Raw genomic sequence first — 27,859 nt, 5'->3', positions numbered from 1 at the left:
AGAAGCCGCAGCGCGCAGGCGCCGCCGCGGAAGCGCCCACACTGCGCTTTCCTCCCTTTCTGTTCCTTTGGGCGGTGGGGGCGGAGGGGCTGCCTGGGAATGGCTGTCGGTTCTCCCTGTGTTTCCCTCCCTGCCCACCCTGCACCCTTGAGGCCCGCAGGGTCTCCCCACATCGCCGCCCGCCCCCTGCCCTCCCAACACTACACACGCCACCCAGTCCGCTCTGGTAGGTGCTTGGCGCCCCCTCCAGCTCCACGTGTGCTGGTCCCTCCAGTGGGAATGCCCTTGGGCCACCGTGGTCCCCTCACTCTGTCCTACAATGCTGAGGCCAGGTGTCACCACCTTCTCTTGTGGGCTCCCCCTAACCGCCCCCCCCCCTTCTTCCCGCTACAACAGCACCAACCGCCCTGTGTCCCTGGTTGTGCCGTCTGCGTGTCCCAATAGACTGCAGGCCCCCCCGAGGGCAGGGCCAGGTCTGAGTCACTTCTGTGCTCCCAGTGCGGAGGGGGAGGGGCCTCTGCATTTGCTCACTGCGGTGTTCAATGGAACATTCTAGCATGGGGGCAGCTGGACTTGCCACATGCTCCCCAAACCTTCCCAAGAGTTTGCACTTGGTCCCCAAACTCCTCAGTCCTGGATCCAAGAAACTTTCCTTCCCACCTCTTCACCTGGCCCCCCTGGGAACATGCCTGGGACCTGGCCTCTCTGTTCTCCCGTCTGCCTCCCGGAGAGTTCAAGGCTGGGTAGGGCTGAGAAAACCATCTCTAACCAGAGCTGGGGCCTCCCCCGGCCCCAAAATTCAAGGTCCAGCTGCGAGTCTCAGATCCTTATTAGAGCCTCTGATCTGAGCAGGTGGCTTTTGGGAAAAGACTCCCAGTGTCTGCAACGTGAACTCCAGCAGAGGCTGGCAGGCCAGAGTGGTGCCGGCTGGAGGGCAGAGGCCACGGCCCTGCGGTCCCCTGGCGGCGTGCCCTTGGGCAGAATGCTTGGTGGTTCCCGTTTCCTCTCAGGTGAGCCTGTGCCCCTGGGCTGCGCGGAGCGAGGAAAGCATGCCCACAGTGAGGGTCACAGCCAGTGAGGCTCCCTCAGTGCTCACCACCCTCTCTGCCAGGGGACTCATGTGGTCACACCATCCCACACGTCTGGTCTCCCAGGTGTGTGCAATCAGAGGACCCTAACCTTAGTGCGCATCTGCCCAGCCCCCTTCCCCCGGACAGGCTGAGCCCCGGGGAGGAACTGATCGGCCAGAGTCACATGGCAAGTCACGGGGAGACAAAGCCGGAATGGCGGATCTCCCAGATGCACCCCCCCCAACAGGGCGGGCGTGGTGACCCGGGGCTGAGGAGCCCTGGGCCAGGCTCCCGAGGTGCTCAGCTCATGGACCTCTCCACCAATACCTGCCCCCGCCAACTCCACCAACTGGGGCCTTCTCTTCGTCCCTCCCGGAGGGCACCCCCTGCCCCCCTTCTCACCCTGCCGGACTTGGCTCGTCAGGTCCCGTGTCCCCGCTGGCCATGCCCCCTTCTCCTGGGACCCCCATCTCTCCAGCCATCCGCTCAGGGCCTCCTGCTGGTCCCTCTGGCTTCAGGCTAGCTCAGAGCTCGGCCCCAGGCCCTCTGACTGGCACACCTCAAAGTCTCCCTCCACTTCCCACACATGCCTACAGCCCCAGGTGTCATCTCAGAGCCAGTGGTCCTGACCCGAGACCCTGTCTCCTGACTTTCAGACAGGAGATCACCACCAGAGGACATCGTCGTCTGATGTCCCACGGGCACCTAGCACTCAACCTGCCCCACACTCAACTCCGTCCCCCTGCGTCCCCTCCTGTGAGGGCACCGCACTCACCCTGGGCCCAAGTCAGGGACCTGGCCCACATCCGGTCACCTGAAGCCCTGCTAGTTGAGCCCACTTCCTTGGCCTCCCTGCACCCCGCCCGCTGACCACACCCCTGCACCCCGCCCACTGACTGCGCCCCTGCGTCCCCACCTGATGTCGTGCCCCTGCACCTGACCCCTCCCTCGTTTCTGCTCCAACCCCTCTAGCCCGAGAGCCTGCTAAGTGGCATTCTGACCACACCCCCCTCCTCACTTTATCAGAGCTTCAGGGATCAGCCCCAACTTCTGGCCACGACCTTCAGCCTCCACAAGGTCTGGCCTGCGCCTACCTCGTTTCGTCTCCCACCTTTCTGTGCCCGGGCCGCACACTACCACCCACGGCCACCTGAACGCACGGGGCTTTCACGCAGCTGCAGGCCCCCCCTTTGGGCCATCGCCCCTCCTGCTAGGGAACCTCCTTCCACCCTTGCAGACTCACCTCACCCAAGTGGCCTCTGCCGACCACTTCTGCCCCTTCCAGTCACCGGATTTACCGTGTCGCCCGGCTCTGTGTGACGCACTTCCGGGTACACAGCCGGCTGCCGCGCCACGCGGATGCCCAAGGGCCCCGCCCAACCCTGGGTCCTCCTGCATCGGCTCTCAGGCTGCCAGCACCCAATCACGGCGTCTCCTTTGCGGCAGCCACCAGGCCTGTCCGTTCGCAGAACACCTATGCTGTGAGTGCCACGCTCGCCCAACAGGCACACGGCAGGGAGGGGGCTCCCCGCACTTGATACACGGGCCACAGCTCACAGGCCGCGGCCGAGGGGTCAGAGGCCACTGCACCTGGAGTCAGGGGTCTGTGAGCTCCAGACCCGCCTCCACAGCCCTCCCAGTTTGGTGCAGAAAGGAAAACAACGCATTTCCACGTTTGGCATACAGGTCGCTTAAACATTTTACGAGCTAGCAACGTTTCTGAAAAACAGACAGACGTGCGAAGTTTGTCTTACAAACTCATCCACGCACTTCGGTTTAGTGGAGGGAACGCCCTAGGTGAGTCACGTCGCCTCGGAGCCCTTGGTCTCCCCGTCTGACCTGTCCGGTGGCGGGGAGGACACGACAGGTAACGTGTCTGCTGTGCGGTAAGGGCTCAGACCTGCCAACATCATCTCTGAGCTGCGGCATCCTGCCCGTAGCCAGGGCCGGCCCTGGCCCCTGGGGTCAAATCTCTGCTCCTTTGGGAGATGCCGGCCAAATCACCTCGCCTCTGAACCTGCTTCCTCGAAGGGACAATTGTGACGGAACCTCTGCCCTTCCAGGGTCACGAAGACCAGCGGGCGAGTGTGGCCGTCTCCACGCGGCCCCTGGTGCCCAGCAGGTGCTCCGTGGGTATCACTTTCCCCTGATCACCTGTGTGAGGACTGCAGGGAGGCCGACGCGGCTGGCTAAGAGTGGACCCCGCAGGGATGCGGGGCTGGGGCCGGAGGGGCTTGCTCACCTTCCTTCCGTCCAAGCTGCCCTCGCTGCCCGCGTATGCCAGCTTCCGGCGCACGTAGAAAAGCATGTCGTCCTGCCGTGGCGCCCACTTCTCCATGAAGTAGGTAGAGAACATCCACGTCCAGAAGACGATGCGGTCATCCTTGAAGCACCCTGCAGTGGGGAGGCCAGAGAAGACTGAGAAAGGACGGGCCAACCCGGCCCTGGCGTGTGACCTTGGCCAAGCCCTGTCTCCCCCGCCTTCTCTGCACTCCCAACCCCCAACCTGCATGTCTGCTTGGAAATCTGCTGGAGCTCTCTCTGCGATGCGCTAAGCCCCCTGCTCCCTCACTGCCACCCCCACCCCGGCCAGGGGACGGGGGCTCAGGGACACCTCCCAGCAGGCCCAATGCCTCCACCCAGCAGAGCCCGAGAGCCCCGGCTCCCAGCCCCACAGCCCCGGCGACTCAGCGTGGATGAATCAGCAGCTTCGGAGGGAAGGGAGGCCCTGAGGAGAGTCAGCGTCACCGCTGTCTGGGCTGGGAGCTGACTACGGCTCAGGCTCCAGAGGGAGCTCAGGCAGGCTGGCACCACCCTCGGCCAGCATCCCCCACCCCCACCCCAGGCTGCGGCAGTTCCCACGGAGAACCCGACTTAAAGGAACAGCCCCGGCCGCAGGCACAAAGCAGGGAAGGCGTCCACCCCCTCCCTCACCCCTGCACGCAGCGGAGCCTTTCACACCAGATCTGTTCTTGCCTGATCTTCGGGGGGGACTCTTTCTTTCATTACAAATACTTTTTCTTCAGGATACATAAATCTGTCATCGTCCTTCCCGCACGAGAAGTCGCTCAAGCGCTCTGGTGGGAAAGACCTGGGTGCCCGCTCCAGCTCTGCCACTTGCTGGGTGACGACAGGCAGGCTGTTTGGGACTCTCTGGTCCGTAGGTTCCTCACAGCGAATGTCGACTGACCGAGAGCTGCCCGGGAAGCGGCACATACAGAGCCCGTGCCTGGCACAGAGCGGGGTCTACGACGGTGGGCTTCCTTTCTGGGCAGACCCGACGAAATGTCAAGGTACCCGACAGGGCTGCTTCTCACGAACTCAAAAGATTAAACTGTTGCCGGTTTCTTCCTCTCTTTTCCAGAAACTACTCCACCACTGTGACCTCATCCTGGGTTTGGGATGCCAGAAAGACCTAATCCCCACCCCTAGAGATGGGGAACCCGAGAGCCGGCCGGTGCCGGCCCCCTCCCCCAACACAGGACTGTGGTCTCCCGTGGAGTCAGCCGTGAGGCTCTGGAAGACTGAATCGCAGAAAACCCCGGGCTTTTGTTCATTTCAGCCACACCGAGACCAAAGAACCGGGGCTCCAAACCAGCCTCTGCCCTCTGCCAGGCTGCCGCCCGCAGTCTGTGGCCCACCCACTCCCATGCCCTGCTTGGCTCCTAGAGGGAGGAAGACAGAAGGGGCCTTCTGATCGGGGGTCCGGGTCAGGGAGCCTGCCCCGTCGGCCCCAGGCTCACCGGCACCAGGTGGAACCAAGCCCACCGGGTGTCATCACTGCTTTGAAATTCCCACCACGCCGACCTCAGGCACTACGGGTGCCCTGCAGAGGCGAGGGGAGGCGCCCCGTCAGCCCTGGAAAACTCCCCAGAAGCAACTCTGGCCGTGAGTTGCTGGAGTCGCGGCTCAAAACCCCGCCACCTGCCACGGAGAGGCAGAAGCTGGCTGTCAGCGTCCTTCCGCGGGGGATCCCTTTCGTTGTGCTGACACAAGTCACCCGGCAGTGACCCGGTGCCAGCTGGGCACCCAGTCAGTGTCAGGGATGACGAGCAGGCCACCGGCTGTGATTCGTGACGCGCCTGCCACCTGTGGGTCGTGGGCGAGGAGCCCCACGTGGGGGAGCCCTTCAGCAGTCACAGCGCCCTGTCTTCACCGCCCACCGCACAGGAGAAGAAACCCACCGTCGGGAGGTTCAAGGACCCTCTCAAGTTCACAGTTAGAAGCTGATGCAGCCGCAGACCCCTCGGACCCGCACTCAGGCTCTTGACAAACGCCCCCGCGCTATGCTGGGCAACCTGGCGGAACGAAGGACCCGGATGCCCGGTAAGCAGCTGTCGTGCCCGAGGAGTGCAGAGGAAGGAAGGCTTCCCAGGCGGGGGATGGAGTCTGGCTTCAGGAGCAAAGTTCCGGGGGTGGCGCAAAACAAGCACCCGTTTGCCCTTGGTAGAGGGGCACAGCGGGGGCCAGGCGAGGGGGCCCCCGTTTCCCTGCTTCACGGCGCTAAAAACACTCTGGTCGCACCCCGTCCACCCCGGCCCAGGAGTAAAGTCCGCAGGCCCCGGAGCCTGAAGCAGACGGCCGGCTAGTAGTGCACGCCTTGTACAAAGGCTCGGCCCAAAGCCCACCCTTCCAGGGTCCCCCACTTTCCACCGGCCACACCCAAACCTCTCGGAGGGGACGGTGCTGGGCCCGGCACGCAAATGCCCCCCACCAAACCCCCAGCAGCCTGGTGGCCGGCAGCGGTCTGTGGGTGCCACGTGCCCAGCCATCCCCCCTCTCCCCCCAACCCCCAACCCCAGCGAGCGCCACCTCTGCTGGGACACACCAGCTGCCACTTGCACTCCCCCCTCCCCCCCCCCCCCCCCCCCCCCCCGCCAACAGCCCACCCTCCACACCACAGCCATGGATCTTTACTGAAGGATCTCTTCCTGCCCCCCTTAGAACCTTCCCCCGGAATTCAGAACAAAACCTAGAGTTCCCACAACCCCCCGGTGACAGTCCCGCCCCTGCCCGGCGCCAGCCCACGCCTCCACCTGTCTGCCCTGGGACCCCTGTCCAGGCAGGTCCTCGCTGCATTCCGGTTACGGCTGAAATGCTGCCTCATCACGGAGCCTCTCCTGACCCCGTATTACTAACGTGCCCTCAGGGTTCTTCCTGTCATACCGCATCTTATTTAACTGCATCACGACCATCCTGCCCCCGGTGTCTGCACTTCTGGCTGCTGTCTGTCCTCCACTGTAGGAACGCATCCCGGGAGCAGGGACGTCGTCTGGGTCACCACGGTCACCGCCAGATCTCGGAGCCCAGAAAAGAGCTGAGGACACAGGAGGCGCTCAATAAATGCTGGCAAAATTAATGGCTCATCCCAACCTCACAGGCTCAGTGAGGTGGGCAACTCGCCCTGGTGCCCACAGCAGGGGAGTGGCCCAGTCAGGACCCTCCGGCTGAAGCCCGGGCCACCTTCTGTCAGCCACAGGTCCCGGACTTAACAAGCCCCAGAGAAGCCCCACTTGCTGGGCTCCCCAGGGCCCAAAGCAATGACTCCACGGTAGAAGCAGGACAAGTGTGTGGGGCGGGTAGGCCTACTGTGTGCACCGAGCAGGTGCGATGGGAGAGAAGAGGAGACGGCTGACCCTCACCCAGCCTGCCCCCAGGCGCCCCGCATGTGCAAGTTCGGAGACCCAGCGCCGAGCTCTGAACGGAACAAGGGGCTTCGAAATTCAGTTTACGCCACGGATGCCATTAACATTATCTTAACGTTAATCGTTAACGTTATCTTAGTACCAACCCAACAAGCCCCACAGGAAGAAACGCAAACTGTCAGGGAAAGCCCCGCACACCTCACTCTAACACAAGGTGAAGAAGGTCCCACCGGGAGGCGGGAGAGGTGTTCAAGTCAAAGAACCACCAGGACAGCCGCCAGAAGGGGGCCACGGGCGACACGGCGGTGGCACAGACTCCCAGACCATCTCCACGCCCGGGACGCTCAAAGTCAAAGAGCAGGAAGAGAAATCACAAAGGTCAAGAGCTGTCCTCCAGAATGCTTGAAACTGCCCTCGTGTCCCAGAGAAGCAAAACGAAAATCAAAGGGAACTCGAAAACCAGGAGACAGAAATCCACAGTTGAGCAACAGACGTCCGTAATATAGAAGGAACTCACATCACAGAAGTTATGGAAGGAAATGCCTAAGACCCTAACAGCTACATGGGCGAAACACCCAAAGAGGTAGCATAACAAAAATGTGGGAAAACATTAATCCCACTGGTAATGAAATATCCATGACAAAGAATGAGCTGTCATTCTTAAGAGGGCAGGGTTGGTATTTACAAAAATCCCACTTACAAAAACTGGCGGGGTCTTACAAACATACGTGTTTGCCAATGACTGAGCCCTTCCTAGGTACTCACCCAAGAGATGAGACGTGTCTACGTAAACACCGGGCCACAGATATTCCTAGAAGCTTTATTCGTGACAGCCCCAAACTGGAGGCCAGGAAAACGGACCGACGTGACACAGCCAGTCAGTGGCCTATTACTGAAAGTAAAAACAAACTCTGATCCACACAATGCTAGGGATGCATCTCCAGACCTGCCGAAGACAAGCGTAAACGGCTACGCGGGTTTCTGCCTGCAGGGACAAGCAGCAAACGGCCAGTGTCCCCACACGTTCTGCCTCTCGTGGTGGTGGCTCCCCAGGTACGCGCAGCCACGAACCCCATCAGGGCTTCCGCTTTACACACGTGCAGTTTGTTTTACGTGAATTAGGCCCCAGTAACGTCAATAAAAAGTTGTAGCAGGTCCAGGATGGCGTGTAATCCGACGTTCGGGGAAGAGCCCAGGGCTTCGGCCGCAGACACGCTGACCAGAGCTGGGGGGCCACAAGGAAGTACCAGAAGCAAACAACGAGAGTGACGGGAGCTGCTGGACCCGATAGGGACTATCTTTTCCCTTCTGCTTTTATTTTATTTCCAGTATTGTCAACAGGAAGAGGACACCCCCTTTTCCCGTGAAGGTACAACTTTTGGTGAATGTCATAGGGCTGATGAAAGAGAGAGAATGGACGGGGGTGGAGAAGGGACCCCCCCTTCCCCCCGCCAGTCTTCGGAGACCTCGCGCTCCAAGTCCAAAGCTAGGGTCGAGAGTCCAGACTGGGCGAGAATTCTGGCTCCTGCAGGCACCGTGCGGTGTCAGAATTTGCAGGCACACCCAAGTTCAGGTCCCAGCTCTACTCCGCACTAGCCAGGCAGCCAATTCACGCAACCTCTCTGAACCTCAGTGACTCCATCCGTAAGATGGGTCTCACCTGCCACCCTCCCGGAACTGACGGTGAGGACGGGGTGAGAGGCCAACAGAGCGTCCTTTGCAAGCTGTAAAGTTCCATCCACATATGGGTTCGTGGGGACCCTCTGCGCTGCTGCTTTGCACATCTCTCTCAGCAACGTGGCCTTTCCCGAGGCCTGCCCAGCAAGAGATCCCCTGGGTCACTAGTCAGGCAGCTGCCACTCCAGCAGGGAGCTCCCTCACCTGCAACACTCTCCCCATCCCTATGTCCCTGTCTCCTTCGCCAGCGGGTTTTCAGGACCCTTGAACCCAGTGGAGGGACTTATGGGAGACAGGCAGCTCCTGATGCTGGGCCACTCACCTGGGCAACACTGCAGACAGCCACCCCCCCCCCCGCCCGAGGGCCACCTCCCCTGCTGGCCCGGGGTCCTAAAGCAACATCTTTAAAATTGTTTTTTTAACGTTTATTCATTTTTGAGGGACAGACAGAGACAGAGCATGAGTGGGGGAGGGGCAGAGAGAGAGGGAGACACAGAATCCAAATCCGAGCCGTCAGTGCAGAGCCCGACGCGGGGCTCGAACTCACGGACAGTGAGATCATGACCTGAACCGAAGTCAGATGCTTAACCGACTGAGCCACCCGGGCGCCCTGTTATGTTCTTTAAAGTAGCCAGAAACACGGGGTTGGCCATGTCACGCCAGCACGCGGTCAGCGGGGTCACCCCAGCGTGGGGTCAGCGGGGTCACACTGTCACCCCAGCACGGGGTTGGCGGGGCCACACCAGCACTCCTAAGGGGATACCCAGTTAGGTTCCCGCAAGCCTCTGGACACACTGTCGTCCACCAATCAACACGCAACCTTGTTTTATGTGTGTTTGTTTCAGGACACCTGATTTAATACATTGTCGATTCGTCAACACGGAACGCAGGCCAACAGCACAGTAACTTGCGCCTGTGCGAAGCTCACTTAACACACAGACCTTCTCCACAAGGGCCCGTCACAGCCTTCTCATGCCTGGGACCAGACAGACCGAAGCATTATGCTTGGGGTTGCTTTATTTGTTATTTTTATTTTTTGAGACGGGGGCGCACGTGAACGAAGGGCAGAGAGAGAGAGAGAGAGAGAGAGAGAGAGAGAGAAGTGGGGCTCACTGGGAGCAGGGCTCGAGCTCACGAACCATAAGATCACGACCTGAGCTGAAGTCAGATGCTCAACCGACTGAGCCACCCAGGCGCCCCTTGGTGGTGTTTTCAACAGCAAAATCACCAACACAAAGCACAAAAATGCAAAATACAGGCACTAAATCGACCGCAAAAGGACACTCGTGTACCGTATGAGCTGAGACAAGGCAGAAGCATAATGTCACCTTGTTCGACCTCGGGGCGGGGGGGGGGGGGGGGGGGGGGGAGTAACCTGCACCCGTCAGGCAACTCAAACTTTTCACCACTGTGTGCATGTCTGCAATTAATCACGAAAGCACCGTAAGTACTGATTTGGTGGCCACCAATAAATTTTAGCAAGCAGGTGAATTTCCAAATACTGATCCATGAATAATGACGATGGGCCATATGGGAAGAACTAATAGCCGTCAGCTCCCAAAGGGTCCAACTGTTTCCCCTGCCTCCGGCAAATTATTGTCCATTGACCAGACCTTTGAAAAATCGTGAATTTGATTTTGGGAGGCATTCCTTGAAATCACCCCCGTCCACTTTAAGACCATTAAACCACGTGGCTTAATAAGCAAGCCGTTGTAACAACACCCCGAGTAAAACATTCACAGCCATTAAAAATGAGAACCGTGTATTACAACAGAGAAAACTGTCCGAGAGCCACTTCTAAAAAAGGTACTTTGAGTAGCAGGCCAAGAGATGTTTTTGAGAGGGCAATTCTACCAGAGCCTCAAGAAACAGCTAGTTCCAGTGCGACTCATACATTTTTAGAGCCTAAGAAATCTGCAAATTCTTTTTAACAAGGCAGCATAATGTTGATTCCAAAAATAGTGCATGCATATACATGCGCATGCAGGAAAGCACAGGCTTGTGGACAGCAACACAAAAATCTTCGAAGCAATATAAAAAGGATATGCTATTTCCAAGCAGGGTTTAATCTAATACAAAAACAGTCCCATATTAGGAAATCCATCCCTATATGCACTATATATTGACAGATCAAAAAAAATAATAATAATAACACGTGATCATTTCCATGGTACTGAGAAAACATTCAGTAAAATACAATACCCCTTCTTGATTTAAAAAAAAAAATTCTCAGGACGCCTCGGTGGCTCCGTCAGTTGGGCGACCAACTTTGGCTCAGGTCATGATCTCACGGTTTGTGAGTTCGAGCCCCGCGTCGGGCTCTGTGCTGACAGCTCGGAGCCTGCAGCCTGCTTCGGGTTCTGTGCCTCCCCGTCTCGGCCCCTCTCCTGCTCATGCTCTGTGTCTCTCTCTGTCTCTCAATATATAATAAGCGTTAAAAAAAATTTTTTTTAATTCTCCATAAAATACGAATGAATGAATAGCTCCTTAAACATGGTCTACAGCTCAAGTAGAAAAAGTTGGAGACAAATTAAGTATTATCACAACCCAGTATAATTAGGTACTAGATAAGATATTAGACACTGCAATTAGACAACGAAGATATTAAGAATAGAAATCGTGAAAGTCCAGTAAAATTATCATGACTTACAGATGACATTATACCTGACTTGGAAAATGCAAAAAACTCAACTGAAAAATTATTCAAACACTAGAAGTCTTAAGCATAAATCCAGGCAGAAGGTGTAACGGGAAGAAATACTCCGTTCAGAGTTTTTTTCAAAGACTTGAATAATTGACAGGTTTGCCGAGATCTTAGCTGGGAATATTCAAATCACAGAGGGAGCGACTTGGTAATCTAACATGAGCCAACAGAAAATGCCAAGAGAATGTGTCCGAATAAGCGCGAACGGCCAGGACACTTCGGGAAGAACCATGTGGGGACAGAGTTCCTATCGTTGTTAAAAACCACACCGGAAAAAGCTAAAAACCCTCAGGCACTACTAACAGCCCCAACCACCCATCATCACCCTTTGGTGTTGCCCGGGGCCGTGGGGTGCCTTCGTCCGCCTCGCACAGGTCTACCTGCAGGACAGAAACCAACCAGCGAGGTCAAGAACAGAGGAGAGAGCGGGGACCTGTTAACCCACAGACTTGTGGCAAATACAACGCCGAGGCTCACCGGATGCTAGAAAACAAACCGAGAAACGTCCCGACCCCGCATCACCTTCCGGTTACCATCTCAACCAGAAGCGGACTCCAACAAAAACTTTTCCATCATTTTCTTGGGCAGGTTTGTTAATGTACACATTTGTTCATTTCTACCATTGCTTCCTTTGTTTTCCCTGCCACTGTGACTTTGTATCATTTCATGGATTCCATCTTCTCACAAACCTGGGATCCAACCATCTCTCAGGAACCACTGTTCCACCCGGGCCCAAGCCACCATCGCCTGCCGGCCTGCGTTACTGGTACGGCTTTCTAACTGGTCCTGTGAAATCAGTTCTTGTCCCTTCCCTGCTTAAATCCTCCCTGCGGGGGATACTTCCTCCGAATCTCCATCAGGTGCTTCCTGGCCTCCCTCCAGCACCTCACTCAAACACCTACCTTCTCGGGGAAGCCTTTCCAAGCCCTTGACCCGACTAAAACCTGCAAACCCCACCCCAACATCTCCTCTCCAGCTTCCTGAACCTGGCACTGTAGCACATCATCCGCATTTTACCTATTTATTTACTTTGCTCTCGGCCTTTCATTAGGACAGGAGTCAACACGCTTTGCCTGAAAAGGTCCAGACAGAAAATACTTTAGCTTCTGCAGGCCATATGGTCCTGTCTCAAGTACAAAATCACCCAGAGCAACATGTGAAGAAATGGGCATGGCTATGTTCGAACACAAGTTTATTTACACAAAAACAGGCATCAGGCCAGAACTGGCCCACGCTTTGCCAACACCCGCCCCCAGGAGGACAGAGATGCCCCATGAGAACGTAAGCTCCGTGAAGGTATGAATATTTTTCCCCTGTGATCATACTGTTCACGGCTGCATGCTTAGTCCCTAGAAGAGTGCTCAGCCTACAGGAAGCAATAAATACTGGCTAACTGAATAAGCAAGTGACATGAACGAACCGGTTAATGAAAGCAACACGGTGATAGCACTTCAGCAGACATCAAGGGAAGAACACAGCAAGCAAGCACGGAAAAAACACACTGTAATTTAGTTTATATAAACATGGCGCTTCAAGCAGGCTGGAGACCAACTCTTCAGCAACTGGTCTTGGGGCAACTGGCAGGCTTAGGAAAAAGAACGAGGCTGGGTCTGTGCTCAACCAAAATAAACCCCAGAAGATCAAAGCTTTTAATGTTAAAAGTAAAATCGTAAAAAAAAAATCAATAAATTAACTGTGAGAGAATTTTTTTATTCTCAGAGATGAAAAAGCCTCTCTAAAATTTTTTTTTTTTCAACATTTATTTATTTTTGGGACAGAGAGAGACACAGCATGAACGGGGGAGGGGCAGAGAGAGAGGGAGACACAGAATCGGAAACAGGCTCCAGGCTCTGAGCCATCAGCCCAGAGCCCAACGCGGGGCTCGAACTCACGGACCGCGAGATCGTGACCTGGCTGAAGCCGGACGCTTAACCAACTGCGCCACCCAGGCGCCCCGAAAAAGCCTCTCTAAATAGACCGCATAAGATTTCAAAGAAAAGATTAATCAAACTACATAAAAATAAAATATTTCTATGGGGGGAAAAAAAAGCACCACATGCATCATAAACAAAAGAAAACACACACCAGAAAAATTACTGGAACTCTTTTTTTTTTTATTTTTTAACGTTTATTTATTTTTGAGAGAGTGAGCGTTGGGGGCGGGAGGGGGGGTGCAGAAAGAGAGGGAGACACAGAATCCAAAGCAGGCTCCGCTCTGTCAGCACAGAGTCCAATGTGGGGCTCGAACTCACGACCTGGGAGATCATGACCTGAGCTGAAATGAGGCGCTTGACCGACCGAGCCACCAGGCGCCCCAAAATTACTGGACCGCTTAACTGAGGTTGATTTTCCCTAATAAATAACACGTTTCATCTAATGCACACAAAATGAAACAGGATGCAAAGCAAAGGCAGATCCAAACGGCGAGGGGAGATTCAAACGTGAAAACAGTCTCCACTTACACAATTACAGGAATGTCACGTGAAAACCACAAACGTCTACTTTTCGCCTCTTCGATCGACAAAAATCTAAACACCTGACAACACCCCCGGGTGAAGGCGATGCCGAGGAACAGGACTTCGCGTCTGGCGGCAGAAGGGGACCGGGTAACGATCTCCGCGGACACGGCAGGGAACGAAAACCACAAATGGCTCATCCCTCCCACCCAGCAATCCTCCTCCCGAGGGTTTGCCCCAAATAATGCAACCAATTGTAGCCCTTTGCGAAATACTGGGATGGTCCCCTCAACAGGGAAGTCACGACAGAGGTCAGAGATCCTTTCCAGAGCGGGCTGCGATGCGGCTGTTCCACGAGAAGGGAAAGAGCTCTACCTGTGCCAGTGAGGAAAGGTCTCTAGGATAAAGTGAGCAGCAAAGCAGCCCGAGGGGTCCCCCCTGCTAACGGGACAGCCGGCCGCGACCGAACGCTGGCGCTCCGAGGCACAGGAGGGCGGGCGCCGGGCTCCAGCGGTTCTGGCCGGTGCCTGGCAGACCCCAGGCCCCTGTGTTCCACCTGTAAAACCACAGTAAGAATGGAAACCACCTCTCGGGGTTGCTGGGGGTTTTAATGAGCGGATACACGGGAAGCCCTCCCCAGGACGCTGGCGGGTGAGCAAGCGTTATTCACGCCCTCGCTGGTGCCACCACGGCGTCCCAAGACGGGCTACAGAGAAAGGGGCCTTCTTCACGATGACTCTCCTCATACCCTTCGAGTTCAGTGCCCTGAGCGTGTTCTGTTCTCAAAGTCACAGAAGGGGCGCCTGGGTGGCTCATTCGGTTAGATGTCTGCCTCTGGGTTTCGGCTCAGGCCAGGACCTCATGGTTTGTGAGATCGAGTCCCACTTCGGGCTCTGAGCTGAGAGCGCAGAGCCTGCTTGGGATTCTCTCTCTCCCTCTCCCTCTCTCTCTTCCCCTCCCCCCCTCACAAATAAGCAAATGAATAAGCCTAAGACAGACTGAAGGAAGTAAACCAAAGGCCCACGGTGGTTCGTGTTCAGAGTGCTAGAATGACTCTTCCTGGTTGTCACATACTCTGTCGTATAAACACTTCTGAACTGAAATAACACCGAGGGTTTACCGAGTGCCAGGCACTGTGCTGAATACTTGTATCGCCGACGTTAACACTATGTGAAGCGGGTCTTATTTACCAGTGAAGACACGGTTGTCCAAGGTCACTCCCATCCACACCTTGCTTAATCTGGAGCCAAAAGGCATGGGGTGCCACTCGTAGGGGCTGGATGCTCAGTGCGGGGTGTGGGGCGGCCCCTGCCCCCCGGAGCATCAGGGGAGGGAGGATTTATCCACAACTCAGCCACGCGCGCACGCACATACACACACACACACACACACACACACACACACACACACACACACGAGTGTTAATACTGCCTCGGTAAGGGTCAGGAGCACTAGGGAGGCTCCCCCGAGGAGGGATTTCATGTGAGGGCTCAAACCTACAGGTTAAGTGGGCGAGGGCAGGGGAAGAACATTCAAGGCCCCCCTGTGGGGCGATGCCCGGTGAGGCCGGATGGGGAAGGGGCCCAGGGGTAAAGATGCCCAGTGGGAGCCAGAGCTGAAGAGGATCCCACTGAATGGGGCCTCCGGGCCTCCATGCTGGCAGGGGCCAGGGGAGCCCTGAAGGGTTGGGCGGGGAGGGAGTGGGGCAGAGTCTCTCTGCTGTGGGGAGGGGCCTCCTGAGAGCACGCCTCTGCTCCGCCTGGCCCCCTCCCAAAGGTGGGAGGTCAACTAGCCTCTTTGGGGAGAGTCCCAGGGAGACCTTGGCCCCTGGCCACCCGCACACCCCTGCAGCCGGGGCGGGATGAATAGGCCTCTGTGGCCCCTCAATAGGCCTTTCACCAACTCGTGCCTCTCAGTGCTCCTAGCTAGCTGAAGACCCTGCCTCGGGGCACAGAAGACAAACAAAGAAGCTGCGGGGGTGCCCGGCTGGGGTGCCCGGCTGTGGTGACGAGGCCCTTGGAAGGGGAAGCACTGGTCAGACGGGTCCCCACGTGAGGGATCCCACGGGCCTGGCCAGTCCTCCGGGAAGCATGGGGTTTCGGTGATGCAAGGTGGCCAGATCGGGTGAGGCCCCACACCCCTGCCCGGTTCCCCGTCCTCCTCACCATATGAGCCAGGCCCTCCAGACAGCCCCCCCAAAGTCTACAGTGTGGTCCCTGCCCTTCCTCCCTGGCCAAACTCCAACGTAGCCTCAGCCTAACAGTCCCCCCACCGTAGGGTCTCTGCCCCCGGCCGTGCTGGTCTCAAGCCTGTCTGTGCTGACACCGCAGCTGTCACCTCCCCCCACCGCCCCAGGCCACCTGCACCCGAGCACCTGATCCCTTCCGCCTCCGATGCACACTCCAGCTCAGACACCCTGTGAGGTAAAGTCACTGCTTCCATTCAGCTGATGAGGAACGTGAAGCTCGCAGCTCGAGTCACCCGTCTGACGTCAAGTTCCAAGTAGGCGGCAGGACCAGACTCCTGCCCGGGGCTGCCTTCCGAGCCGCGCTCCTAGCTCTAGGCCACGGCCTCGGCACGCCGGCTCCACACACCTGCCTGGGTGTCCCTCCCCTCCAGGACGAGACACCTTGCTGGCAGGATGACCCAGTACCCAGCACAGGGTGGGGCCCCCAGCAGGCACCAGCGAAGGCTGAACAAATAAATACGTCATGATGACCGACCTCCGGCTTCCAGCTGGCTCAGAGGACAGACACCACGGAAGGAAGCGTTGACGCTCGCCCAGAGCCTCCACCAGCAAGCGCTTTACTCCCGACCCCTTCTCACACATGCACGGCGCCGTGAAATCCTCGAAGCGCGTTTACAACCCTCGGTCACATCCGGGATCTCCCTAATGACCCACTTCGCGGTGCGGGAAACAGAGGCACCTGACCCAGGTTACCCAGAAGGGCCATAATGGGCCTTGGGACTTGGGACTGGAATCCATGCCAGGGCGGATCAGCACCGGCTCCGAGAGCGGGCTCTGCATGAGGCCCTGGGCATAGTGAAAATAAACCCTGACCCTGACCGCCAGGTCGCTCTCACGGGGCAGGGCGTCCGCCCGAGTGGTCCTTGGCCCGAGGTTCCCAAAAGCGATCCTCTGGACTCTCCAGAACGGCAGCGCCTGCAAATGCCCCGCGGCCACTGTCACTCAACGCCACACCTCACTCCCCACAAAGTGCTCCCAGATACCTCAATCCTGCCGGAGCACTTATGGCCCGAGAGTAGCCGCACATTCAAAGCTCCATCTCCTGTGAGCTCGTCATTGCTGTGGCCTTGTTTGAACTCCTGACTCACTGCTTCGCTCTGACACATTAAAACAGAGCCTATGAGACAAGCTGCGGTTCTGCAGGGTCACCGAGGCTCCCAGACACACGTGCAAGGTGCCCCACGCCAGACCGGAGCTGTGACCGGCCACCCTCGCGCCCACCTGCGCCCCACCCCGCTGCCTGGGCAGGAGACCACTTGCTCGTGGCCCTGGCCACGGCCCAGGGCCCCACCTCCACAGGCTACCTGGGTGGGGGCAGGTCACAGAGCCCCAGAGGCCTAGGTCAGCCCTGCAAGGCGTCCACAGCCCGCCCGCTCCAAGCACTGGGTCCCTGCGGACACACAGCCTGGCGAGAGGGACTCCAGGCCACATGACAGCATCCATTCTGCGCACCAATGCCAACGTCCCCTAGCGCACGGACGCGCCCAACGCACCCTCCCCAGCCCCCCAGGGGGCCTGCTCCCTCCCCGCCCCCCCCCCCCCAGGTCTGGGTCACGGCCCTGGGCCGCACAGCCGCGGGCTCAGGAGGGGCCAGTCCCACATCTGTCTCCGTGTCGCGATCCCCTTCCCCTCACTGTGGAAACCAGGCGGCCCGGCTCCTGCTCACACACCAGACCGGGCGAGGCCACGGGGTGAGTGGGTGCCAAACGCCTCCCCTTGGGGAGACGGCGGGTCTGAGCGCGAGAGCGCACAGGCCACAGCCTCGAGCCCCACCCTCGCTGCTCCACGACCCTGAACAAAGCGCCCCGGCCTCTCTGGGCCTCGCCGTTTTCACCTGCCAATGGGGCGAACACCCCTCGCCACAGGGTTGTACGGGGCCGTGGCTGCTCTGGCTCCCACCCTCTGCGGGAGCAAGCGGGCTTCGTGGCCTCCCCGGCGGGCTCCGGGCGCAGCGCCTCTGCGCAGACAGGCCCGCACCCCTGCGCCCTGCAGCTGCACGGAGCCCCGCCGCGTGGGGGCCGCTCCCCTCCTCCTGGGGTCGGGAGGAATCTGGAATCGGGCAGGTGGCACCGTGTTGGCATCACCCAGGGAGGCCCCGCAAACGCAGCTGGGGACCTGCTGGTCATGAAGGCTGCAGCCTGAGGGCGAGGCCGGGGCCCCGGGTGGCAGAAGGACAGGGTCCTCGTTTCCGCCTTGTTGGGGGGTGGGATCCGTGACGCTTCCCATTTCTGCCTCTTCCCATCTCATTCCTGCCGTCCCGAGCCACGGCACCCCAGTGGCACCGAGCTCCCTGAGGCGGTGTCAGTGGCCCTGCTCGGTTTCAGGCAGTGGCGTTGTGGCCTGGTGAACACACGTCCGGGCACTGCGGGCTGAGAACGCTGCTCCAGGTCAACCTTCCTTCCCTCACTTGATGCAAGAGGACACTGAGAGCCAGAGGGGAGAAGGGCCTTGCCCACAGTCTGGATTCGACCCCGGGCTCTGTCGCCTGTCACAGGCAGCCTCCGTGACACTCTCCGACACTCTGGGTCTGGAGGCTGACCTCTGCCCTAGGTGGAGGCACAACAAAATCGGTCCTACCCTGCAAGGAGAACAGAGAGGCGCAGTGGTTTCCCCAAAGCAGCACAGCACTTGGGAAAAATTAAATTCTGAATCTTCTCTGCCCTCTTCCCCACTCTTGGTCTCTGCCAGGCAGCCAGTTCCGTGAGGAAGGCCCACTCAAGGGACACCCCTCCCCAGCACCCCTTGGATACCTATCCATCCACCCATCACCCACACCACCCCCGCCACCCCCTCCCTGGGCTGGTCAGCCCACCTTGAGCTGCCACAGCACTGACAGCCCAGGAGGGAAGGGGGAGCCTGGCAGGGCGGGGGCGAGGGAGGGGAGGCCACACACAGAGCAGGGAGAGCAGCGGCACAGGACTGGTGGGACTGGCGGGGTGGCAGGGGCGCTGATTCTGTCAAGGGGCCGGGAAGCGGCCGGAGAGCCACCCCCGCCCCCCAAGGGCCACAGAGAGGCGCAGATCTCCAGCACACAGGGTGAGGCCAGACCCAGGCAGAGGGAGCGTTTCCCTCCTCCGCGAGGGAGGGAGAGGATCCTGCCTCCGCACTGTCTTAAGAAACCCAAGTCTAAAAGGCGTTTTTCAAGATTTTTCAAACCACATCCAAAAGCAAAGGGGTTTTACCTGAAAGATAAACAGGAACAACAACTCCACCAACAAGACAAAAACCTGAAAACTAAGCCCCCTCTTCTCTGCTTTGCCAACAGACATTTTTCAAGTATTTGCTGGTCTTTCAAGGGAGGGAAATATATATGTATATATATATTTTTTTAATTTGCTTAAACGTTTATTCATTCTTGAGAGAGAGAGAGAGGGAGGGAGAGAGAGAGTGTGACAAGGGGAGGGGCAGAGAGAGGGAGACACAGAATCCGAAGGGGGCTCCAGGCTCTGAGCTGTCAGCACAGAGCCCGACGCGGGGCTCGAACTCACAGATTGTGAGATCGTGACCTGAGCTGAAGTCGGACGCTCAACCGAATGAGCCACCCAGGCGCCCCTATATTCTTTTAAAAACTCAAGCTGGCCGGATGTTTGTCTCATGTCATGTCAGACACGGGACTCCCTTCTACTTATTTTTTTTTTTTTTCAAAGTTTCTTTACTTATTCTGAGAGAGAGAATCCCAAGCAGGCTCCACACCAGCAACGCAGAGCCCTACTTGGGGCTCGAACTCAAGAACCGTGAGATCATGACCTGAGCCGAAAGCAAGAGTCAGACGCTTAACCGACTGAGCCACTCGGGCGCCCCAGGACTCCCTTTTTAAAAGGAGGGGGTCCCTCTCTAACTGAGCTGATGCTCCTGCCGCCCAGCCTGGGCTGGGCAAAGGCTCCTTCCAAGCTGGGTGGCCCCCGACCTTGGCCCCCACCGCTGCGGGCTCAACTCCAGCCGCTCCAACCCCTTACCTGCAGGTCCAAAAGCAACATCCCAACCCCCGTCTGTAGCCGACGGGGGCCCTGAAAGGGGTGCACTTGAGCTTCTCCCCCTCACACGTCCTGGCCCTGTCACTGCAAACGGAAAATAAGGGAGCCTCTGCCTCTGCCCTGTCGCTAATCAGCTCTCTCTCTCACCTGTGCGGGGGGCTACAGGTGGGTCAGATCAGGCACCCTGCCCCTTGTGGTCCACATGTGGCAGGGTCCTCTCTGAGCCTCACCCCGCTGTCTGTGCAGACACAGGGTCGGGCCGGTGGACTTCCGGATCCTTCCTGTCCATCCGGCTTCCCCAGGCCGGGCTGTGACCCACAGGACATTCTGCTGCCTGAGCCCAAACCAGGAGGCCGGCTGAAAACCTGGATCCAAGCTAAGTTTCCCACGAGGTAAGACCAATCCAGGAAACGAGGGCACAGCCACCCAATGACCTTGTGGTCGTTGCGACGGTGTTTCGTTTGAACAGCACGGCAGATGCTTCAGGAGTTTTGAGTAAGAAAGCGTGACTAGGAAACTTTGTGTCTGGAATGTCGAGTATTCCTTAAGAAGGCTTTAGAAGGATTGGAAAGCAAGCCTTTGCTCTGCTGCATGATTGGAACTGTGATTTTTTTCCCATCCTCTTAAATTTTCCAGTGTCTGTAATGTGCGTGGAACACTTTCTCAATGGAAAAAAAAAAATTTTTGGTTTTGGGCGTCTGAGGCTGTTTTTTTAACAAGTATCCTGCGTGCGGATTCTCCTGAGTGGCCTCACGGCTCAGCGGGTATTCCCGAGGCTTCCAGGCTCAGGGAAGGAGGCAAATATGGCCATGAGGGGCCACGGCACCCACCCTGGGCAGGCCACACAACCTCTCACACTCTTGCCTTGCAGAGACAGCCCTGCAGATGTGACCCTTGGTCTCCTCATTTATTTATTTATTTTTAATGTGTATTTATTTTTGAAAGAGAGAGAGTGCACGCGCACAGGTGGGGGAGGGGCGGGGGGGAAACAGAGGATCCAAAGTGGGCTCTGTGCTGACAGCAGCGAGCCCGATGTGGGGCTCGAACTCAGGAACCGTGAGATCATGACCTGAGCCAAAATCGGACGCTCCACCGACTGAGCCCTCAGGCGCCCCTTGCCTGGTCTCTGAAGTGTGAGGTCCAAAGTCCTCAGGTTTCCCTGAAAGGACACAGAGTCCCTGCCTCAGGAGAGACCACAGGGCGGCCTCCTCCAGCCCCAGAAACGGACAGAGGCCGGAACCCACAGGCCTTAAAAATAGGCCCAGGAACCGAAAGAGGCACCACTCACCACGCAAACGGTTACACTTCCTCCCCACAGCACGGGCCCAGACCCGGCCCAGCCTGCCTCGGTTGGGCTGGAGGGCGTGGGGCCCCAGGGAACCCCGGGGAACTGTCCTCAGGGACCGCACAAGCACAACCCCAATTCCATGCACGGGCACCGGCCCGGGTGCTCTGTATCCTCTGTAGCAGCAACAGCAAAAGCAAGGCTGGGGTCCGACTCCGTGTAGGGTCTGGACCTGCCCTGTCTCGTTTGCTCCTCACGCTGCCCGTGAAGCTGTCACTTCTCCTGCAATTCCCGTGACGCCACAGACTCTGGGTCGCCACTTCACAGAGGCTCAGCCCCCAGTCTTCCCTCCCAGCCACACCTCCCGCTAAACCCCCTCCCCGCACCCCCCCCCCCCCCCCCACCGATGCCCAGCTACGCCGCACCCAGCAAAATGGGAAAGGGCCAGGCTGGCAGGCTCCCTGGAAGGCAGTTTCCCCACTTCATTCCTTCTGGCTCATTCCACGAACCCCCTGCAGGATGGCTACCGGCATCTGACGGGCCGCAGCTGGAACGCCACAAATCCCACTCCTGCCACCTCCCAGAGACATGACTTTGGGTGAGTCGCCTGGCTTCCTGAAGCTTGCTTTTCTCACCTGCAAAATGGGGTGCCAACAGACTCTACCCCCATGGGCATGACTGCAGCTGCCGTGCGACGGGCACAGGGCAGGCAGCCCAAGTCAATGGCCACAAAACCCCCCGAGGCCGGGCCGAGGGCCCAGACCACTGCTGCAGCCTCCACTCTCTTCCAGCCGGGCCAGCCTCCCCCACTCCGCCCAGGCAAGTCCTGCCCTGCCGTGGCCCCTCTCAAAGGCCCCACACTGCACAATCCCCCTGAGCAGCCGTGGTGGCTCCCTCCTCTGTGGCCCCTGAGGGAACCTCTCATGCCTCCACCTGGGCCCTTCCTCAATCCACCTGCGCACACCTGTGACGACTGGACCACCAGCACCCTGAGGACAGGTATGGGTGGGTCCCAACGCTGCTGACAGCGAAGGCTCAGACACATCCTGCCACTTACGAGCCACGGACCCGGGGACACGTTACTTCACCTCGAAACCTGCATCTGGTCCTCAGGACAAAGAGAAGAGCGTACCGATACCCACCTTATAGGACGATTTCAAGAATAAAAGGAAACAGTGAACACGGAACACTCCTCTCCCCGCCCCCCTGCCAGCACTCCCGGCCAGAGAGAGAATGCCCTAGGCCACCTAAAAGGGGACATCGGTCTAGGCAGAGCCGCTCTGAAAGGTGTTCGGCCCAGGCAGAGCCCAAAGACATTCAGCACGATGTAGGCCCCGCCCCTCCCCTCCCAGCGCCTGTCCACGGTGCACACCAGACCCCGGGGCCAGGTCAAGTCCACGCGGCCCCATTGAACGTCAGCGGGGTGCTGCCTCTGTTGAGAGGGAGCCTTCCCGGTACGGGACGCTTCAGCTGACGTCCAGGGCCCGGGAGGAGGCGTCGGGCTAGATCCGCTTCTGGTCCAGACGTCGGCATCACACAACAGATTCAGCCCGAGAATCTGAATCCCTGGAGCTGCCTGGAATCCCAAGCAGCTTCCTGTGGATAAAACCCTACAATCCTGCTCGGAGGAGCCACAGCCCTGGCTGCTTCCAGCAGGGTCTCTCCTCCGGCTGAGTCACCTGCGCACCCGGCTTCTCTCCCCTGCTCAGCGGTGCCCTCCCACCAGGCACGAGCAGGCAGGACCAGGCCCGATCCCCCTGCCTGACCCGCAAAGCACGTCTCCGCGGCAGACGCGGCCGAAGAGAAGATTCAAAAGACAGGTTTGGATCCACGAGGTGCCTTTCATCATCACAGCCAAGTGACAATCCCTGGGGCGGGGGGAGGGGGGGGAGAAGCAGTCGCTTTCTCCCATCTTAGACAGACGCTGTGACTCAGAAATGACAACAGTGTGTCTAGGGTCAAGCGTCTCCACCAGAGGCTCCCTCACACCTTCAAAACAACCTCAGAGAACATGGCGTGGTTCTCAAGAGCCTCAGCTTTAATTGAACAACCACGGCAACAATCTGGGAGGTTTAAATGCAGGAACGTAACAGGTTGTCACAGCTGTGAAGTGGAGAAGAAAGGGCCGGGCGACCTGCTGGACACGCGAAGGTTCTTTGGGGGCGGCGTTCTGGGTGGGCAGGCCACCCACTGGGTCCTGACTGTACTCTGGCATTAGGTCACTATTCAGCTTGGCCCTCTCTGAACACAGCATTTCTCTCGTGAAAAATGAAAGAGCGACAGAGCGCACCCTTCTAAGAGGCTAAGGTTCTACTCTCTATACACCCATACCCTTATTTACTCGTCCAGAAAGCCTCTCCCTGGTGCTGCTAAATGTTTACTGGGTGCCTGCTCTGCACGTGCCCTGTGCTGGGCACTGAGGAGTCACAGACTGGGCAGTGGCCTCAAGGGGCTCGCTTGCTAACCGGGGACACGGTCACACAGACTATTACAGCGCCACAATCAGCCTGATGATCCAGAAGACATGCATCGGGCACAAGGAGCCTAGGCAGTGGCACAGGAAGGGGAGGTGGGGCCACTAGGGTGGTGGCACTGGAGCTGAGGCCTGGAGAGAGCCCTGTAGGTGTGCGTGGAGCAGGGGAGTAGGGGTGGCCTTCCGGGAGGAGAAGAGAGCAGGCATAAAAGCACAGAGCATCAGAGCACCACAGGGACAGAGTTCAGGAGTTCAGGAGTTCAGGACGGGGGTTGGGGGGTGGGTAAGGCAGGAGGGAGGAGGGGAGGGGGGAAGGGTGTGGGAGTGGGGACCGCGTGCCCGGAGAGGAGACACGGGAACTACAGGGCATTTCTCCTCCCCAGATGCCACTCCCCTCTGTGACTGTCACTGTCACTCCCCTCTGAAACTCCCAGGGCGACAGGCACGGCGAGGCCTGGCCAGGGACATCTGGGGAGCAGTGGAGGGACACGGCAGGCTCTGCTGTCAGACTGGCCACAGGTCAACCCCAGCTCTGCCACCTCCTCACTGGCTCTCCCTGGGCAAGCCTCCCCCCTCCCAGAACCTCCTGCTCATCTGTGAAACGGAGATGACACTCCTATCAGGCCAAGTCAGAATGGAACTGACAGAGCGCATAAAGGCCCTGGCACCGGGTGAGCAGCTCCGGAAATGTCAGGTGCTAGAATTCATTAGGATCGGCCCCAGGGAACAGCCCCCTGGGCTCCTGGGGGCGGGGCCTGGCAGAGGAGAGGAGGTGCTCAGAGAGGTGGGGAGGGGCTGCCCGGAGCTTGGGAGCAAACTGGGCGGAGGGGCTTGGAGCAGATGGTCCGTCAGACCCCTCCCGTCCCAGACATCCTGGGCCAGGTGGCAGGTGGGCCTGGCACGCAGCCTGGCACACAGTAGGTGCTCAGTGAACGCCAGAATGCACTCATGAGGATCCCTCAATGTCTGCTCAACACTGAGTCTTGACGCCTTATCAGAAAAGAAACCTGAGAAACCCATTTCCTGGCCCGTCCCTACTTCCAAGGCACCCCACCCTCGCTCCAGGAAAGGTCATTCCTGGGGCAGGCTGGGCTGGGACCTGCTTCCTGAGGGGACACGTAGTCTTCTGCTAAGGTAACTACAAAAAAAAAAAACACGAGGATTCGGATTCATTTCCTCTCCTCTCTAGACTCAGGGTGTGGCCTGCCGAGGGGCCCGGACCCCTAGGGGTGCCATGTCCCTGCTGCTGTGTGACCTTAGAGGGGATATGTTGGCACTTTGGGACTCCCCAGTGGTGAAGGAAGGGGGCAAGGGTAGAATCTCCAAGGCTGGCATCCCCTTCTTCACAACGCTGTCACCCCCTCTGAAACTCCCAGCTCAGATTGGGGTGGGGGGGGGTGTTGGCTGACAATGTGGTATGAAATCATGCCGGCACGGAGAAGGGAGGGGTCTTTTCATGGGAAAAAAATGACAACCACACACTACAAGGAAGGGGGCTCCTCGGCTCGGGTCGGGCAGGATCCAACAGTAGTGATTACCTCATACCCAGCCACTCCGGGAGACCCCACCCACACCTTCAGCCCCAGGCGTTTCCAAACAATACCAGGTGCCCCCCACCCCACCCCACCAGCAGAGGTAGGACTCAGGGCCTCAGCTAAGCAGGATCACACCCAGAGAGGCGGCAATCCCTGCTCCCTCCGCTGAGTAGGTGGGTTCAGGGAAGGGGGGGGGGGGCAAGGCCCAACAGGTCCCCAGTTGGAGCTAATGGGAGAGGAAGAAATGGCAGTGTGGAGAGGTGCGGGAAGACAAAGGCTTCAGGAAGCGGGGGACGGTGGCCCGGACACGCTGGCAGGGAGGTCGGCCCAGAGCCCACTGGGGGCCTGTTCCGCCCCCGCCTGGTGATGGGCTAAGGGTCTCCCCGGATCCCACGCCCACACTCCCTGCAGCGGCACCGAAGCCCCGGGGAGGGCTTCCTAGAGAAGGAAGGGACCTGTCACAACCCCGGAGAGGAAGGAGAAGGATGGACAGACACACTCGAAGGGACAGACAGAGGGAGACACCGAGTGACCCGGGAAAGAGGAAGAGACACAGAGACGTGAGTGTGCAGAGCCGCTGTTGGGACCAAAATCAGACACCAACACACAGGGACACAGGAAAAACCCATACGTGGAGACCTGGGGGGCGCATGGAGGAGGCCACGACAGGCAGAGCCAGAGACACAGAGACAGACACACGCATAGAGACACACGCAGAGACGTTAACAGAGAGACGGAGACAGGCGCAGAGACGGAGACACCCAGAGACAGAGACGCACGCAGAGGCGGAGAGAGACGCGGACACCGAAAGACCCAGAGCCCGAGACGCACGCAGAGACGGACGGAGGCGCAGAGACAGAGACACAGAGAGACCGAGACAGGCTCAGAGACAGGGTCGCACGCACAGACCGAGGCGCGCACACCCGCGGCGCTGGCGGCCCCGGCCCACCCCACTCACCGAGGCCGCAGACCTCCCGGCGCAGGCTGAGACGGCCGCGCTCCTCCGCTATGGCGCGCAGCATGCGCTGCAGCGAGCGCTCCTCGGCCTCGGCGCCGCCCGCAGGCTCGGGGGAGGTGGCGGCGGCGGCGGCGGCGAGGGCGGGCGGCCCGGCCCGGAGCCCCGCGGCCGCGGGCGCCGAGGCGCAGGCCCGGCCCGGCGGCCGCGCAGAGGCCATGCCGGGCCCCGGCTCATCGCCCGCGCCGCGCCCGCCGGGGCCCCCGGCGCGCCCCGCCGCCCCCGCCCCGGCGCCGCCTGCCGCGAGCACCAGTGAAGCCACAATCCGCCTTTGTGCGCGTCGCCGCCGCCGTCGCCGTCGCCGCCGCCCGCCTGCCGAGTCCGGGGAAACGAGCGCAGATCCGCGCCGCCGCGGCCGCCCGCGCGCCTCCGGGCCACCGCCCGCCCCGGCCCCGCCCCGCCCCGCCCCGCCCCCGACTCCGCCCCGCCCCCGGTCCGCCGCCGGCCGCCGGCCCCGCCCCCACGGCGCCTTCTGCTAGACCCCGCCCCCCGGCCGTTTCCCGCCCCGCCTCCGGCCCTCCAGACCCCGCCCCCTCCCGGCAAGTCCTGTCCCGCCCCCCGGCGCTGCTCGCCCCACCTCCCACCCTCCCAGGGCCGGTAGGCCCTGCCCCCGACCGATGAGGCCCCGCCCCAGGCCGGGCTTCCAGGGCCCCGAGCCTGGAGGGCGGGGTTCCTTCCCCACCCCCACCGACCGCGGCCGCTCCGGCCCCGCCCACCTCCGACACTCTCTAGCCGCTCTCTACCCACAGCGGCCGCCCTGAGCCCGCTTCGACCTCCCGCGCTTCGTCTGCTGTTCCTCCCCGGGCCCTCAGCCCCTGCGCCCACCTCCTCCAGGCCCAACCCCCGCGGCCGTCCCCCGCCCGCAAACATCATCCAGCCCTTTGGCGTCCTTGAGCCCCTCCCATCACCCCTTCGGGGCCTATTCTGCGCCCCCTCTGCCCTCCCATAACCCTCCCCACCCCCTGTCCCTCGAGACAACACTTTGTCACTTCCGTCCGCCGTTGCCACTCTCTTCTCTCCGTCCAGTTCCGGGAGCATCCTCCGCGGAACCCAGGAAGAATTCATCCCTCCCCATAAAGAAGTGTCAAAGGGGCCACGAGGCAAAGCGCTTCCCTCCCCGCGCTGAGTCCTTGGCCCGAGTGCAGTGCAGGGTGTTGAGAAAGGCTCTGAGGCCTCGGTTTCCTCAGCTGTACAATGGGGGTATCTCCCTGAGTGTTGACTAGGTATGAGGGGATTGAGAAGTAGGGAGGTACGAGGTCGGCTGTGCATATGATCCTGATGAAGGCCAAGGTCCAGCCAGGCGCCCCTGGTGAGCTGGCCCCCGCTGATAGAGGGAGACCCAGGGGAGAAGCAGCCAGAGGCCTCCGCGGGCACCCACGCCTGCCAGCTCACTTCTAGGGGGAGGTAGAAATGGAGAGACCGTGCTGGGGTGGGGGTGGGGTCTCAGCTCTGACCCCTCTAGGGAAGTCCTGCCTCCAGGCCCCGCCCCACCCGCCCAAGTGCTGTTGACCCTTGAACACCCCCAGGTATGTGAACTGTGTGAACGACTAGGGTCCACTCACAGGAAGATATTTTTCGAGAAAAACAGTACAGTACTATAAATGTATGTTCCTTGTGATTTTCTTAACATTTCCTTTCCTCTAGCTTACCGTATTGTAAGAATTCACTATGCAAATACATACACAGACACGTGGAATACATAACACAAACCTAACGCACATTGCGACGGTGCCATCGGTCAGCACTGGGCAGTCCAGTTTGGGGGGAGTCAGAAGTT

The 27,859-nt window shown here is 59.2% G+C and overlaps 1 protein-coding gene across 4 annotated transcripts in view; it reads right to left on the bottom strand.

Annotated features, from left to right (window-relative positions):
- KIAA0930 (KIAA0930 ortholog) overlaps nucleotides 1-27,169 on the bottom strand; it is a 39,534-nt gene extending 12,365 nt beyond the window's left edge. For 2 of the 4 annotated variants that reach the window (XR_015253236.1, XM_086712032.1), the window contains exons 1-2: nucleotides 26,026-26,257; nucleotides 3,313-3,464 (exon numbers count right to left, since the gene is read on the bottom strand). Coding sequence is in view for 3 of the 4 variants with exons in the window: in XM_086712032.1 (XP_086568158.1) it covers nucleotides 3,313-3,464; nucleotides 26,026-26,242 (369 nt within the window). In the remaining variant the exon portion in view is untranslated. Of the gene's footprint in view, nucleotides 1-3,312; nucleotides 3,465-21,484; nucleotides 21,676-26,025; nucleotides 26,258-27,071 lie in introns of those variants that run through there. The other 2 variants (XM_086712033.1, XM_086712034.1) reach the window with 2 other exon arrangements.
- Between the last annotated feature and the right edge of the window lie 690 nt (nucleotides 27,170-27,859).

This window comes from Puma concolor, chromosome B4 (assembly GCF_028749965.1).
Source record: "Puma concolor isolate L17-30 chromosome B4, mPumCon1.1.hap2, whole genome shotgun sequence".
Lineage (NCBI taxonomy): Eukaryota > Metazoa > Chordata > Mammalia > Carnivora > Felidae > Puma > Puma concolor.
The sequence above is the reverse complement of the archived record's forward strand: the minus strand, read 5'-3'. Positions and strand labels throughout refer to the sequence as shown.